The sequence below is a fragment of the Pan troglodytes genome, chromosome 1 (genome assembly GCF_028858775.2).
Source record: "Pan troglodytes isolate AG18354 chromosome 1, NHGRI_mPanTro3-v2.0_pri, whole genome shotgun sequence".
In the NCBI taxonomy this organism is placed as follows: Eukaryota; Metazoa; Chordata; class Mammalia; order Primates; family Hominidae; genus Pan; species Pan troglodytes.
The window spans coordinates 95,552,065-95,566,944 of NC_072398.2; the positions used below are offsets into that span (position 1 = coordinate 95,552,065).

Here is a 14,880-nt window from a genome sequence, read left to right on the forward strand (position 1 = left end):
GGAATGAGAGAATGACACATCTGCAACCCTTCCTCTGCTCCACTGGCACGTCAAGACCCTTTCATTTTCCTTCCTGGCACTTGGGCGTGTGCGTGTGTGTATGTGTTTGTGTGTGTCTGTGTGTAAGTAATGGCCCAGCATCGTTACCCATGTGAGGGTAAGGATCGTGGTTATTTTGCTTAATGCTGGAGCCTCAGTTCCTACAGTGTTTACACATAGTACCACTTAAGTAAATGTTCGTTGATTGAAAGAAGATTCTTTCGGCCTAGCGCGGTGGCTCATGCCTGTAATCTCAGCACTTTGGGAGGCCGAGGCGGGGGGATCACGAGGTCAGGAGATCGAGACCGTCCTGGCCAACATGGTGAAACCCCGTCTGTACTAAAAATACAAAAAATTAGCCGGGCGTGGTGGCAGGCGCCTGTAGTCCCAGCTGCTCGGGAGGCTGAGGCAGGAGAATCGCTTGAACCTGGGAGGCGGAGGTTGCAGTGAGCCGAGATCGTGCCACTGCCCTCCAGCCTGGGTGACAGAGCCAGACTGTGTCTCCAAAAAAAAAAAAAAAGATTATTTCTTCCTCTGGTTTTATAGCTGAGAAGCTGATGTTTCCTCGACTTCCAACTGGAACCTTGAACCCCCACATTTCTGGACCTTGAGCATTCCTCAAGTAGGAAGATGTAATGCACCTTGACCTCTTTCTAAATAAGACACTTCCCCAAATAAGGGGAGTTGAGAGTGAACAGTCTTCACGTCTCCACCCACTTCCAGATCCCAGAGGAGACAGACATCGGATGGCTGGTGAGAGAGAAGCCTTTAATGAAAGATGAGTTGCAGGCTTGGACCGCTACTCTTGCGCCCTTGGTGTGTGGGGGTGGGGTGGGCGGGGGTGGGGTTATGGAGAGGGATAAGTGGGGTGAGGTGGAAGCAGGGGGAAGAGGCAGGTCTGGGAGGGTGGAGAGGAAGGGCGCTGCCCAATGTGGCTGTCTGCTCAACTGTTCTCCCAGAAGAAATTGTTACAGGCCACTGTGAGAGCAGCCACAAGCACCACATACTCCTGGAAGTCCACCTCCCCGTCTCCATTCTCGTCTAGCTCCTTCATCACCTTGTCCACAGCATCCACATCCTTCTGGGCCTGTGGTGGGAGGAGAGGAAGAGGGAGGTGTATAGGGAAGGGTACAGCACTGAGTCAGAGGCAAGGGGGTGGTTGAGGAGCAGGAGGCAAAGATGAGCGAGAGGAACTGCATTGAATTATGGGACTCTTCTAGGCCTCCTCAAAACTCTTGAGGGCTTCTGTTGCCTACAGCATAAGCTCTTTCACCTGGCAGAATGAATAATAATGACACCAGTTACCGTATGTTCAGTGCCTATAATAAAGCAAGCACTACACTAGGAGCTTTACAAGCACTGTCTAATTTAATTCTAATACAAATAATGTGAGGTATGTTTCATTATTTCCATTCTAGAGAAGAAACAAATTGGTAATCGGTGGTTAAATAAATATGCCCAAAGTCCCACAGCTAGAAAGTAGCAGGGCTGGAATTTGAACCCAGTCCAATAAAACCTCAAAACCGGTGCACTTTCTACCGTATCCTGAGGCTTCTTTACTTTGGGGCCCTGGTTAGCCTTAGCAGCCTAGTTTTCTACATCCTTCATGCCAGTTGAATGAAACTACTGACATGCTCCACATTCTTCTTTCTCCCATGCTTTTGTTCATTCAGTTACCTCCTCCTAAAATGTCTGCATTTACCCAGATAATCTTCCAATGGAAATCCATGGTTCAAGTGCCACCTCTTCAGGAAAGCCATCTGACTTCAATCAGGTTAATAATCTCTCATAATCCTTTCTGGTACATCTGTTAAGGCTCTGTGTATTTCCTGGAGTTCATGGTTTACTTTTAAGTGTCAATCTTTCCCTTCTAAGTCTGTGAGTCTTATTATTGATGAATATACACAGGGCCTAACACTTAACAGGTGATCAATAAACCAGGGCATTTTGACTTGACCCAGGAGGAGTAGGGGAGCCTGGAAAAACCCAGGAGAGAAGCCTGGGAAAGGAAAGAAAGAGGCTAGGCTGAGCTGGAGGTGGGGTGGGGAGATAGCAAGGGGGTGTCCACCCCATTCCCCCAACCTTCACCCACTCCACTCCCACTCCACCACTCTATGCTCACATCCAGGAAGCCAGAGAGCTCCGTCTGCAGCAGCTCTTTCAGCTCCTTCTTGCTCAGCTTGTACTTGTCCCCCTCTTTGCCCGAGTGGGCGTGGAACACGTTGATGAGGGTCTCCATCGCCGTCTCCAGCTCAGAGCCCATTGCAGCAGTGCACCTACCCACCCCCATCATGGAAGTGAGCTGAGGACCAGGCCCGGAGTACCTGGGGTCTAGGTGAGGGGAACCCTCAGGACTGGCCCTGGCTGACAGCTCAAATAGCTGTGGGATTAGAGCCCTACTGCAATTGATCTTTCCCTGAGATTTTACAATGTGAGGGAAACCCCAAGAGACCTAAGTGCAGGCCTGTTCTCTGTGTCCCTCAGTCTGTACCCCAGCCAGAGGGAATCAGGGTTGGGGCATGGAGAGAGAGCAGTTGGAGCTGGGCTGGCTCCAGAGGCCTGTGGTAGATGTCTGCAGTGGCTGCCCAGGCAGGGATTGAGGAGGGTGGGGCAGGCAGGGGTGGTCACAGGACTAGGCCATGCTTCCTCTGGCTCTATTTTTACCCTGGACCTTGCCTGTCTAGCATAGCCAAGCTCTGCTGTTGAGGGTGGTGGGCTGGGGTGTCCACTACAGCCTTCCTTCTGCTGCCCACCCCTAGCAAGGAGTCAGTCTGGTACCCTCGGTCAGCCTGGTAGAGGGGATGGCAGCCCCAGTGGGTGGCCTAAGCCTTCTGGGGGAGGGAGGTCTCACTGACTCTGAGTTTCCTGTCAGCAGCTGGGGGCCCCTTTTGGTCCTTCAACTCTGTTCTCTCCTGAACATGTCATTTTGGCCTCTTTGGGATATGCTCCCATTGCCTCTGCAAAATTATCCCTTCCATCTGGTGGGTGGCAGAAGGGGAGAGAGGAATGTCTGAGCCTTTTCCTTGGAGCCAGAGTTCCCGGGGAGTGGGAGAGGAGGCCTGCAGGCGTTGTCCCTGCAACTGCTCACTCCTGGTTGATTCGGGGATAGTGGGAGCAAGGGGAATGGGGCTGCTGTGTGTTGGGGGAGATAAAGGGCTGAAAGCATGCGGTCCTTTGAGTTCAAGGGGCTGGGAGAGAGTAGGAGAAGAAAGGAGAAAGGAGTGGTCTGTTGAGAGAGAAGACTGCCAAGCCGGGGGGCCTCTTTCCCTTGGCCCTGGGACAGTCTGGCCTTCCACAACCCCAGGGGGGGCAGCTCAGGTGTCTCGGATCAGATGTCCCCATCCTTCCCCAGGCCTAGGGGGCTGGACAATGGCCCCTGATCGAATGACATCCCAGTTCTTCAATGGGGCCCTTGTGAGTGTCATCCAAACTCCGGACCTGAGAAGCAGTTGTCACGGAGACATGGGGGAGATGGAACCCAAGCCGTGGCTGATGAGGGGATAAGGGGTGCTTGAGGGAGGGATGCTGGTAGCTTGATTACCTGCTCCATGCCAGAGGGGCAGCTGGAGGTCACCTGGAGCCCTAAAGCAGCCTGGGATTTTACGTGGTGGCAGTTCTGAGAGGACTTGGGGGCAGGGGAGATGGGAAAACAAAGAGGTAAGAGTGGGGGGAAAGAGGAGTCAAGAGGTCTGGGCCAAAAATGGGAGGAGGAGAAAGGGGAGGTCCTGTGGAGGTCGAGTTGGGAAGGGGCACAGCACCCTACATCTCTGCTTCCCCATATCATGGGAGCTTCGCCCTGCCACCCCCAGACTCCCCCGGGACCTGAGCTCTTGGCAAGGCAGGGTAGGGGTGGCAGAGACTAAGGCTGGCAGGAGAGGTGGGGGCAGAAACAGCTGTTGTATCTGCTCTCTTCTTACCCCACAGGAGGCGAGGCAGGGGAGGGCTGGGGCCCTTCCCAACACCTGGGAGACAGAGGGGGCCTTGGCAGGGACTTGAGGGCTCCCTGTGGGAGGGCCAGGCGGTCAGGAAGCTCATGGTGGGTTCCCCACTGGCTTCCTCCTTTGCTGAGCTGCCAGCTCTCTCTCCGACCTTCAGTTCATTTGTCTCTCATCACCACCTTCCAAACCCTGTCTCCCCCAAATCCCAAACTGCCCTCACCCTGACTGACTCCTCCCAGATCCTCAGTGCTCCACAGTGCTATGGTCCCCAGCCTCTTGGAGCCCTTCTGAAGACCCCTCTCCCTGAAGCTGGCAGGCCAGGGACTAGCCCAGTGGGGCAGGGTACTCACGGTTGGCCTGGGCCTGAGGTGGGAGCAAGTTCTGGACAGATGGCCAAGGCTGCAAATGTGGCTGCTGGAGCTGTGTGTGGAGACCTGTCTTCAACAGTCCCTCCCCCGCTGACCCCCCCACCGACTCCACCCCTTCACAGACGAACACCCTGTGGGGCAAGGGGCCAGGAGCAGACAGAGGCGCCCTCTGTCTCCTGGGCTGGAACAGGCGGCCCTTGTCTCTTTCCCAGCCTTGCTTGCCCCGTTCCTTTCTCTCCAGGCAGCAGTGGATGGTGCAGGGGAAAGAGGTGGGAAGGAGGTCCTGGGAGGGACACTGGATGTCTTACCCCAAGCTGGGCCTTGCAGTACCTGTGGCTGGCTGTGCTAGTTGAGCCGGGTAAGGGGGGAATTCTGCTGAGGGGGTCTTAGTCTGTGGCTCCTCCATGGGGCCTCACTGAGAGGACCCTCAGTGAGAAACTTAGTCTTGGGCGTCTGAGAACCCAGAGGGATTTCAATCCAGGACTCTTCTCTGGGGGTCTCAACCTGGATCCCCCTCTGTGTGTGGGGCCTCAGCCTGGGGTTCTCTGAGGGATCTTGGTCTGTAGCATCCTTTGTGGGATCTCATTCCAAGGGGCCTCTGTGTGTGTCTCAGATTGGGCCTCTCAGTGTTGAGCTCCCTCGATTGGTTGCCTCCCTCTTCCCCCCTCAGCATACACACTCCTGATTAGACATGGGTATGGTGGCAGCAGCCCCCAGTATTGAGAGGACTAGGACCCTGGGACCCCTGCCAAACGAGATCTGTCCAGGCAGCTCCTCTCCCTGACCAAGTGGGGGCGCTCGTGTGGCTGGCAGGGAGCCCGGGTCCAGGCCTGAGGGCTCAGGGCAAGCCGCCTGATTGGGCTGTCTCTGGTCTTCAGAATCGACCACGGAAATTTGACACCTCCGGGCTTGGAAGCAGCTCTCTCCTCCTTCCCCCCTGCTTATAAACCTCAGCCCTGAGGCTCCAGCTCACTCTACCCCATCTCCTTGCCGGGTGAGTCTCTTGGCTGACCCTGGAGGGAGGCTGGAGATCATTTTTTCTTCCTGGGCTCCCAGGTCCCTCCCCCAGAGCCAGCTCAGACAGGAATTCAGGAAGGAGCTTTGGATGATCGAGCAACAGTGCGTGCAGGAGTGCGTGACGGGGTGGACAGAAAAGAGAATGCCTCTTCCAGCCCCACCCGCCGCACCCCAGGGGGTTGTGAGTGCCTGTACTAAACCCGTCCTGGAGCAGGGAGTCAGAGACGCCCCGTTCCAGGACGCTTGTCACCGGGAGACAGGAGCGGGGAGGATCTGTGGGGTCCTGGGTTCAGCACTCTGCCCTGCTGCCGCTGAGGAGAGGTAAGGGTGGAGCGGGGCAGAGAAAATGGGTCTGTTCAGACGGAGCCAGCTCTGACCACAGGGGACATTTGCCAGACCCTGTGCTTCTCTGCTGGGAGGAGCGGTTAGAGTGTGTGTGGGCGGATGCGAGTGGCCGGAGACCAGGGCCCAACATAAACAAGCTTTGGAGACAAACAATCTTATGACCTGTGAGGCTGGGTGAGACAAGAAGGGATTCTTGAGACAGACACGCCACAGAGGGGCCACCAGACTTGACGGACTCCAAGAAGGAACCTCAACTGAAGACCTCCTCTCAAGTAGAGGGGTCTCCAGATCGAGGGATCACCACAGAGGGGTCCCTAAGCCACAGACATTTAAAAAGGACCCCGGATTGTGAGACCTACAGAAGAGGGGGTTTCTGGAGCTGAATCTCCTGCCCCCACCAAAACTGAGATGCTGTTGCCTGGTCTGCTGCCCCAAGCTCAACCCCTGTCCTCTCCCTCTTTCCCCATATGCCCCCTCCAGGCTGAGACTGATGTGATAACACCAAGGCAGGGACCTTCTGAACCATTCCTGCATCTTGGGGCTCCCTGACTCTCCCTCTCTGCTCCTTCTCTCTTCCACAGGTCAGCCCTGACAAAGGTCAGCTAGCCCCTTGAGGACATCAGCTTTGGCCTCAGGGTCCTAATGGCAGCAGAACCGCTGACAGAGCTAGAGGAGTCCATTGAGACCGTGGTCACCACCTTCTTCACCTTTGCAAGGCAGGAGGGCCGGAAGGATAGCCTTAGCGTCAACGAGTTCAAAGAGCTGGTTACCCAGCAGTTGCCCCATCTGCTCAAGGTAGGCAGAAGTCTGGGACTGAGATTTTGTGAGACGGTGATTATGGGACACTGTGTTTAGGACGTGATGGTGCCGAGTACGGTGAGGTGACCACAAGAAAGGGTGTGGGTGGCTGCATGTGTCAATGGTTGCAGGTTTTCTTTTGTTTTTTCGAGACAAAGTCTCACTCTGTTGCCCAGGCTGGAGTGCAGTGGTGTGATCTTGGCTCACTGCAACCTCCATCTCTGGGGTTCAAGTGATTCTCCTGCCTCAGCCTCCTGAGTAACTGGGATTACAGGTGTGTGCCACCACGCCGAGCCTATTTCTGTATTTTTAGTAGAGACAGGGTTTCACCAGGTTGGCCAGGCTGGTCTCGAACTCCTGACCTCAGGTGATCCACCTGCCTCGGCCTCCCAAAGTGCTGCGGTTACAGGCGCAAGCCACTGCGCCTGACCCGGTTGTGGGTTTTCTTGCCTGGTGTGTACGTGTGTGTGTTTGTGTGTCCACGCATATAATTAGGTAAGCAAAGATACTATGTGCCAGTGGGAGTATGGTCTTGTGTCAGAAGATGCTGTTGGGTTCTTGTGTATGCTCTGTGCCTTTCTGGTCTAATTTCCCCAAGACAGGACTGGACCCAGAGCTGGCTTCCAGGAGATTCACAGACTGTCAGAGCTGGAAGGAGGCCAAGAGAAAACACAGTCCGCATTCCTCACTTCACATATATGGAAACTGAGGCCTAGCAGTGGAAAGGGGCTTATCAAAAATGAAAACACAGCCAAATTCATGGAGTCATAGACCTCAGTGTAGGGGGTCTGTGGGTGCATCTGTGAAGACTCCCTACCCGCTATGGGCATCCCCTTACTAGGGTGTAAGAGTCATTCCTTCTCTCGCACTCACAGGCTGGAGTCAGGTCTTAAATTTCATCGACTCTGGCCTCGAAGAGGCCTGGTCATTCTGGCTGTTGACAGTTTGTTTTACATCCTTTCTGAAAATCCACAGGCACGTTGAAGTGTGTGAATATGGACTCCTTGAACACAATGAGTCTCTGAAACTCATGGTCTTTCATCTGCAAAATCCCCTACAACTTCCAACTTCTCAGACTTTTTTTTGAGACAGGGTTTCTCACTCTGTTGCCCAGGCCACTGTGTGATCACAGCTCACTGCATCCTTGACCTTCCGGGCTCAGGCAATCCTCCTGCCCCAGCCTCACAAGTAGCTGGGACCACAGGCGCATGCCACACTGCCTGGCTAATTTTTTTTTTTGTGACAGAGTCTCATTCTGTCACCGAGGCTGGAGTGCAATGGTGCGATCTTGGCTCACTGCAACCTCTGCCTCCTGGGTTCAAGTGGTTCTCTTACCTCAGCCTCATGAGTAGCTGGGATTACAGGCAACCGCCACCATGCCTGGATAATTTTTGTATTTTTAGTAGAGACGGGGTTTCACTATGTTGGCCAGGCTGGTTTCGAACTCCTGATCTCAGGTGATCCGCCCGCCTCGGCCTCTCAAAGTGCTGGAATTACAGGTGTGAGCCACCGCGCCTGGCCTAATTTTTAAGTTACTTGTAGAGATGTGGTCTCTCTGTGTTTCCCAAGCTGGTCTCAAACTCTAGGCCTCAAGTGATCCTCCTGCATTGGCCTTCCAAAGTGTTGGGATTACAGTCATGAGCCACTGTGCCCAGCCAGACGTTTCCTTTCATCTTTTTTACTGGAAACTTCAGGTTCTCTCCTGAAGGGACAGCATTCCTTATATCCTTGTCAAGCAGTGATTGTGGTTTTTTTTTTTTCCTAAATTCAACTTCCTCTGGGCCTGGAAATGGAGGAAGTGACCTCTCTGCTTTTCATTATCTCTAGATTTTAGTTTCTTCTTCTTTCTAAGACTTCCCAGCGCCTTGGAAGATCATCTGCCACCTGCCATTCTTCTTATTGCGCTCCTTACAGCTCTTCAGCTCCTGGCTCACTGTTTTCTTCTCATCACTGCTTCTGTTGTTATTCTCAGTGGCTTCAGCATCCGCACAGACAATTCATCCAACATCTGGGCCTTTCAATTTTCTCAACTCCTCATTTCCAAAAAGATTTGTCTTCTTACATCTCAGCATCCCACTCCTCTGTTCATGCTTTAGACTGTGTCATTAACAAAATAACGCACAACTTCCAAAATCTTGATTTCAAGTTTCCCTTTATCTGCTGACCTCCTCCTGTCATTCCAGTTCTGTTCCCCTCTCTAGCTTCTCCACTTCAGCACTTCCCTGACTCTTCAGGTACCTTCAGTCTCTCGACCCTCTCACTTTTGCATCTTCCATCAACATCCCTCGGGTCCTCATTGCCCTTCCTCCTCACCTCAGGTTCTAAGGCTTCTCATTGTAATCACTGCCTTAACCCCGTTGATTCTGTCTCTCTCTGTTCTCAACCCAGTTAATCCACCATTTCACCTATAGTAACTTGCCAGTTAAATCCACTGTTCTGCACCTGCACTTGGATAGCTGAATCTGGCTGGAGAAAAATGCACAGCTTTGTTGACTTGTCTCACTTTAAATCTATAACCACAGACCCCAAAAGGGACCCTTGGCAATGCCTGGCGGTTCTGTGTTTCCCTGGTTGATTCATTTACCATTTCTTTCAGATAATTATTTCACAATTTGTCTTCTCTCCTCAAAGCTCAGTACATCTTTCCACGTTCTCCCTTTTCCTGAGAAGTTTACTCACTGAGAAGTTCAGGACTTCGAGACCAGCCTGGCCAACATAGTGAAACCCCATCTCTACTAAAAATATATTTAAAAAATTAGCTGGGCATGGTTGTGTGCGCCTGTAATCCCAACTACTTGGGAGGCTGAAGCAGGAAAATTGCTTGAACCCGGGAGGCAGAGGTTGCAGGGAGCTGAGATTGCACCACTGCACTCCAGCCTGGGCAACAGAGGGAGACTCTGTCTCAAAGGAAAAAAAAAAAAGGAAAAGAAAATAGGAGCAATCAGGAAACTTGTACGTGCTCCCTCCCCGAAATCAGCAGTCTTCTGTTATGCAAATGATACGTCACTGCCCCTAAGGCCAACCCTTCACTGGTGCCCTGGATCCCATCCCCTCTCACCCACTGCACTCCAGCCTGGGTGACCGACAGAGCGAGACTCCGTCTCAAAGAAAAAAGACTTTCCTCTTGAAATTACTCCTCTCAGCCCCTCTGCCCGGCCAGTGTCCCCGTCCGGGAGGGAGGTGGGGGGGTCAGTCCCCCGCCCGGCCAGCCGCCCCGTCCGGGAGGTGAGGGGCGCCTCTGCCCGGCCGCCCCTACTGGGAAGTGAGGAGCCCCTCTGCCCGGCCACCACCCTGCCTGGGAGGTGTGCCCAACAGCTCATTGAGAACGGGCCACGATGACAATGGTGGTTTTGTGGAATAGAAAGCAGGAAAAGGTGGGGAAAAGATTGAGAAATCGGATGGTTGCTGTGTCTGTGTGGAAAGAGGTAGACATGGGAGACTTTTCATTTTGTTCTGTACTAAGAAAAATTCTTCTGCCTTGGGATCCTGTTGATCTGTGACCTTACCCCCAACCCTGTGCTCTCTGAAACATGTGCTGTGTCCACTCAGGGTTAAATGGATTAAGGGCGGTGCAAGATGTGCTTTGTTAAACAGATGCTTGAAGGCAGCATGCTCGTTAAGAGTCATCACCACTCCCTAATCTCAAGTACCCAGGGACACAAACACTGCAGAAGGCCGCAGGGTCCTCTGCCTAGGAAAACCAGAGACCTTTGTTCACTTGTTTATCTGCTGACCTTCCCTCCACTATTGTCCTATGACCCTGCCAAATCCCCCTCTGTGAGAAACACCCAAGATCAATTTAAAAAAAAAAAAAAAAATTACTCCTCTCTTTCTTGTGTCCTCAAATTTTCCTTCTCCACTGTATCGTTCTTACCAGCTTACAACTGATACCTCTTTTTTTTTTTTTTGAGACAGAGTCTCACTTTGTTGCCCAGGCTAGAGTGCAATGGCGTGATTACAGTTCACTGCAGCCTCTACCTCCCATGCTCAAGTGATCCTTCCACCTCAGCCTTCTGAGTAGCTGGGACTACAGGCATGTGCCACCATGTCCGGCTAATTTTTAAATTTTTTTGTAGAGACAGGGCCTCTGTATGTGTGCGTGCATGTAATTAGGTAAGCAAAGATACTGTGTGCCAGTGGGAGTATGGGCTTGTATCCGATGATGCTGTTGGGTTCTTGTGTATGCTCTGTGCTTTTCTGGTCTAATTTCCCCAAGACAGGACTGGACCCAGAGCTGGCTTCCAGGAGATTCACAGACCATCACAGCTGGAAGGAGGCCAAGAGAAAACAGTCCGCATTCCTCACTTCACATATATGGAAACTGAGGCCTACTTTTTAAATGTTTTTGTAGAGGCAGGGCCTCATTATATTGCCCATGCTGGTCTTGAACTCCTAGGCTTAAGTGATCCTCCTGCCCTGGCCTCCCAAAGTGTTGGGATTACAGGCATGAGCCACTATGCCCAGCCCAATCCTTTATTGATGGAAATTTTTCTTATGTCCATTTCTTCCTTCTTGCAAATATCTGTTTGTATACCTACATACTGGTGGAAAAATAACAACATAAGGTAAATGTTTGGCAGTAGAAATATTAGGTTAAGTGGCATGTTCATTTTTAATTTTTTTTTGAGAAAGGATCTTGCTCTTTCACCCAGGCTGGAGTGCAGTGGCATGATCTCGGGTCACTGCAACCTCTGCCTCCCATGTTCAGGCGATTTTCCTGGCTCAGCCTCCCTGAGTAGCTGGGACTACAGGCTTGTGCCACCACGCCTGGCTAATTTTTGTATTTTTAGTAGAGACGAGGTTTCGCCATGTTGGCCGGGCTGGTCTCGAACTCCTGACTTCAGATGATCTGCCCGCCTCGGCCTCCCAAAGTGCTGGGATTACAGGGGTGAGCCACCGAGACCAGCTTTCATTTTTAATTTTTGTGAATATTACCAATTTGCCTCCTAAAAAAGTTGTACCAGTTTATATGGCTACCCACACTTCATGCGATGCCTGTGTACTTGTCCAAACTGGGTGTTATTGAGCTTTTACTTTTTGCTAATCTATGATGTGAAAATGGTATCTTTTTCTGATTTATGCTTATATAATTCTGAGTGAAATGGAACTTAAATTTTTTTTTTTTTTTAATTTTTTTGAGACGAGGTCTCACTCTGTCACCCAGGCTGGGCTGGAGTGCAGTGGTGTGATCTCGGTTCACTGCAACCTCTACCTCTTGGGTTCAAGCGATTCTCGAACCGTGCATCACCATGCCTGGCTGATTTTTGCATTTTTAGTAGAGATGGGGTTTCTTTCTTTCTTTTTTTTTTTTTTTTGAGCAGCAGCAAGATTTATTGCAAAGAGTGAAAGAACAAAGCTTCCACAGTGTGAGAGACCCGAGCGGGTTGCCCGAGGTGGGGTTTCATCATGTTGGCCAGGCTGGTCTTGAACGCCTGACCTCGAGTTATCCACCCGCCTTGGCCTCCCAAAGTTCTGGGATTACAGGCATGAGCCACCATGCCCAGCCAGTAACATTTTATAATGTTAAAAAGAATCCTGTAGGCCGGGCGTGGTGGCTCATGCCTGTAATCCCAGACCTTTTGGAGGCTGAGGTGGGTGGATCACCTGAGGTCAGGAGTTTGAGACTAGCCTGGCAAACATGGTGAAACCCCATCTCTACTAAAAATAGAAAAATTAGCAAGGCGTGGTGGTGGGTGCCTATAATCCCAGCTCCTCGGGAGGCTGAGGCAGGAGAATTGCTTGAACCCAGAAGGCCGGGGTTGCAGTGAGCTGAGATCATACTACTGCACGCCAGCCTGGGCGACAGAGTGAGACTCCATCTCAAAAAAAAAAAAAAAAAAAAAAAATCCTGTAGATAGTTTAATTGGGATCATATAAAAGATATATTTTAGGGAAAATCAACATTTTTAGCTGATTGAACCTTTCTCTTTAAGAAAAATATATGTTTATTCCATTTTCTATTTATTCAAGTTTTTTTTAATATCCCTGTGGTATAATATGAAATATATAGTTGTCATTTTGTATCCATGGGAATTGTTCCCAGAACCCCCTTGGATGCCAAAATCCTTGGATGCTCAATTACCTTTTTTTATCCTTTTCTTGTAGAGATGGGGGTCTCACAATGTTGCCCTGGCTGGTCTTGAACTCCTGGGCTCAAGCGATCCTCTCACCTTGGCCTCCCCAAAGTGCTGAGATTACAGGTGTGAACCACCATGCCTGGCCTCAAATCCCTTATATAAAATCAGATAGTACTTGCATATAACCTATGCACATCCTCCTGTATACTTTAGATTACAAGTAACTCTAGGTTACTTGTAATACATAATGCAATGCCTACTCATCACTTCATTCACATGGATTCAACTTAGTACTTAGCATGGGGCAAAATTTAAGTTTTGCTTTTTGGAACTTTGTGGATTTTTTTCTTCAAATATTTTTGGTTCTAGGTTGGTTGAATCCGGGGCTGTGGAACCCACTGATACTGATATGGTATTTGGTATTTGGCCTTTGTTTTGTTTCTGTCACAGCTCTTTTTTTTTTTTTTTAGATAGTCTCGCTCTGTCACCCAGGCTGGAGGGCAGTGGCTTGATCTTGGCTCACTACAGCCTCTGCCTCCCACACTCAAGCGATTCTTCTGATTCAGCCTCCCAAGTAGTTGGGACTACAGGTGTGCACTATCACACCCAGCTAATTTTTGTATTTTTTTTTTCTTTTTTTGAGACAGAGTCCCACTCTGTAGCCCAGACTGGAGTGCAATGGCGCGATCTCTGCTCACCACAACCTCCGCCTCCCAGGTTCAAGCAATTCTCCTGTCTCAGCCTACCGAGTAGCTGGGATTACAGGCTCCCACCACCATGTCTGGCTAATTTTTGTATTTTTAGTAGAGGCAGGGTTTCACCATGTTGGCCAGGCTGATCTTGAACTCCTGACCTCAGGTGATCAGCCCACCTCGGCCTCTCAAAGTGCTGGGATTACAGGCGTGAGCCACCACGCCCGGCTTGCCTAATTTTTATATTTTTAGTAGAGACAGGGTTTCGCTTTGTTGGCCAGACTGGTCTCAAACTCCTGACCTCAAGTGATCCACCCGCCTCAGCCTCCCAAAGCGTTGAGATTACAGGCGTAAGCCACCGCACCCTTCCTGCTTCTTCCTTCTTAATATTTATTTCTCTTTACTGATTGAATGCACCCCCAATATAATGTTACAGTAGCCATCCTTGCCTTCCACTTGCAGTGCTTGTAGTATTTTATAATTAAACGTGGTTGTAACTTAAAAAAAAAAGTCTTTTTTAGTTCTTCTGTGAATCAGCTTTGTTCCCTTTAGGGATTCGGTGAGTCTTCTCTGTCTGCATCCAAATGTTGGTTCAAACCTTGAGCATCACACCCTGCCTGAGGCACCCTTCTCTGGTTTGATGTTGAACTATTGTTCAACAGTCAACTTTTTGGTTGTGCTTGTTTATCTGGCAACAGGTCCTTCGATCAGGACATCCAGTTTACTGTTGCCATTGATTTCACAGGCCTATGAGAGAGACCCTGTCAAGGGCCCCTAAAAACCCAGATACTCCATGCCCTTGCCATTCCCCTGATCTAGTGACCCAGCTGGATAAATGAAAAGACACAAGGGTTGTGCAAATGAGCAGCTAAGTACTGGGAGCTTCTCCAGCTTTCTGAGAAAGAGGAGGGTGGCCCCAGAAGGCTCTGACTGGGTCCAACCCTGCAGCATCTCTCTGAGATGCTGGCATTCCTTGGGCCGATCCCACAGCAGCTGCAGTGGTGTGCTGGTGAGAGAAGATTGTGTGGATTTCTTTCTAGCTTTGTATTCAGCGACAACCTGTTTGTGGTTTGTAAGCGGCCATCGTGCAAGTATTTACACAACAGCAAGCACTAGGACTCAGGCCCCCCCCACCTTTCTCTGCTGGTGCTCCTTGGAGAGGCACCCCGTGGCAGTGCAGTTTTGGGGCTGCAGCCTCATTCTTTAGAGAAGGGGCAGGTGCCACTGCTCTCTGAGGGAAGGGCCTTGAGCGAATAGCAGCTGACAGTTCTTCCCTCCCTACTTTCTCAAGAACCCCAGTTTCTAACTCTACCCTTCCCTTTGGTGTCTCCTCAGGATGTGGGCTCTCTTGATGAGAAGATGAAGAGCTTGGATGTGAATCAGGACTCGGAGCTCAAGTTCAATGAGTACTGGAGATTGATTGGGGAGCTGGCCAAGGAAATCAGGAAGAAGAAAGACCTGAAGATCAGGAAGAAGTAAAGCCGCCTGGCTGAGATGGGGTGGGCAGGGCAGAGCTGGTCAGGGCCGAGCAGAACCGCACTCTTCCCAAATAAAGCTTCCTCCTTGAAACACAAATGTTTCTTACTTACACCCCATCCTGATTTCT

General features: G+C 50.9%; 2 protein-coding genes across 10 annotated transcripts; one reads left to right on the forward strand and one right to left on the reverse strand.

The window, feature by feature from the left end:
• The first annotated feature begins 584 nt into the window (after positions 1-584).
• S100A13 (S100 calcium binding protein A13) lies at positions 585-14,849 on the forward strand. Of its 9 annotated transcripts, XM_054671257.1 has the most exons (6): positions 585-671; positions 763-855; positions 1,713-1,813; positions 5,224-5,339; positions 6,289-6,502; positions 14,610-14,849. In XM_054671257.1, exons 5-6 carry the CDS (start codon positions 6,350-6,352, stop codon positions 14,751-14,753), a joined length of 297 nt encoding a protein of 98 aa, XP_054527232.1. In that variant the 5' UTR covers positions 585-671; positions 763-855; positions 1,713-1,813; positions 5,224-5,339; positions 6,289-6,349; the 3' UTR covers positions 14,754-14,849. The 9 variants fall into 9 exon arrangements, with proteins under 9 accessions (XP_054527232.1, XP_054527225.1, XP_016782980.1 ...); XM_054671250.1 differs by lacking the exon at positions 585-671 and having other exon boundaries at positions 703-792; XM_016927491.2 differs by lacking the exons at positions 585-671; positions 5,224-5,339 and having other exon boundaries at positions 703-792.
• Positions 782-4,435, reverse strand: S100A1 (S100 calcium binding protein A1). The gene is made up of 3 exons (XM_001140144.5): positions 4,328-4,435; positions 2,162-2,315; positions 782-1,126 (listed from the first exon to the last, which is right to left on the reverse strand). The coding sequence occupies exons 2-3, from the start codon at positions 2,300-2,302 to the stop codon at positions 983-985; spliced, it is 285 nt and encodes a 94-aa protein (XP_001140144.2). The 5' UTR covers positions 2,303-2,315; positions 4,328-4,435; the 3' UTR covers positions 782-982.
• Positions 14,850-14,880: the final 31 nt, after the last annotated feature.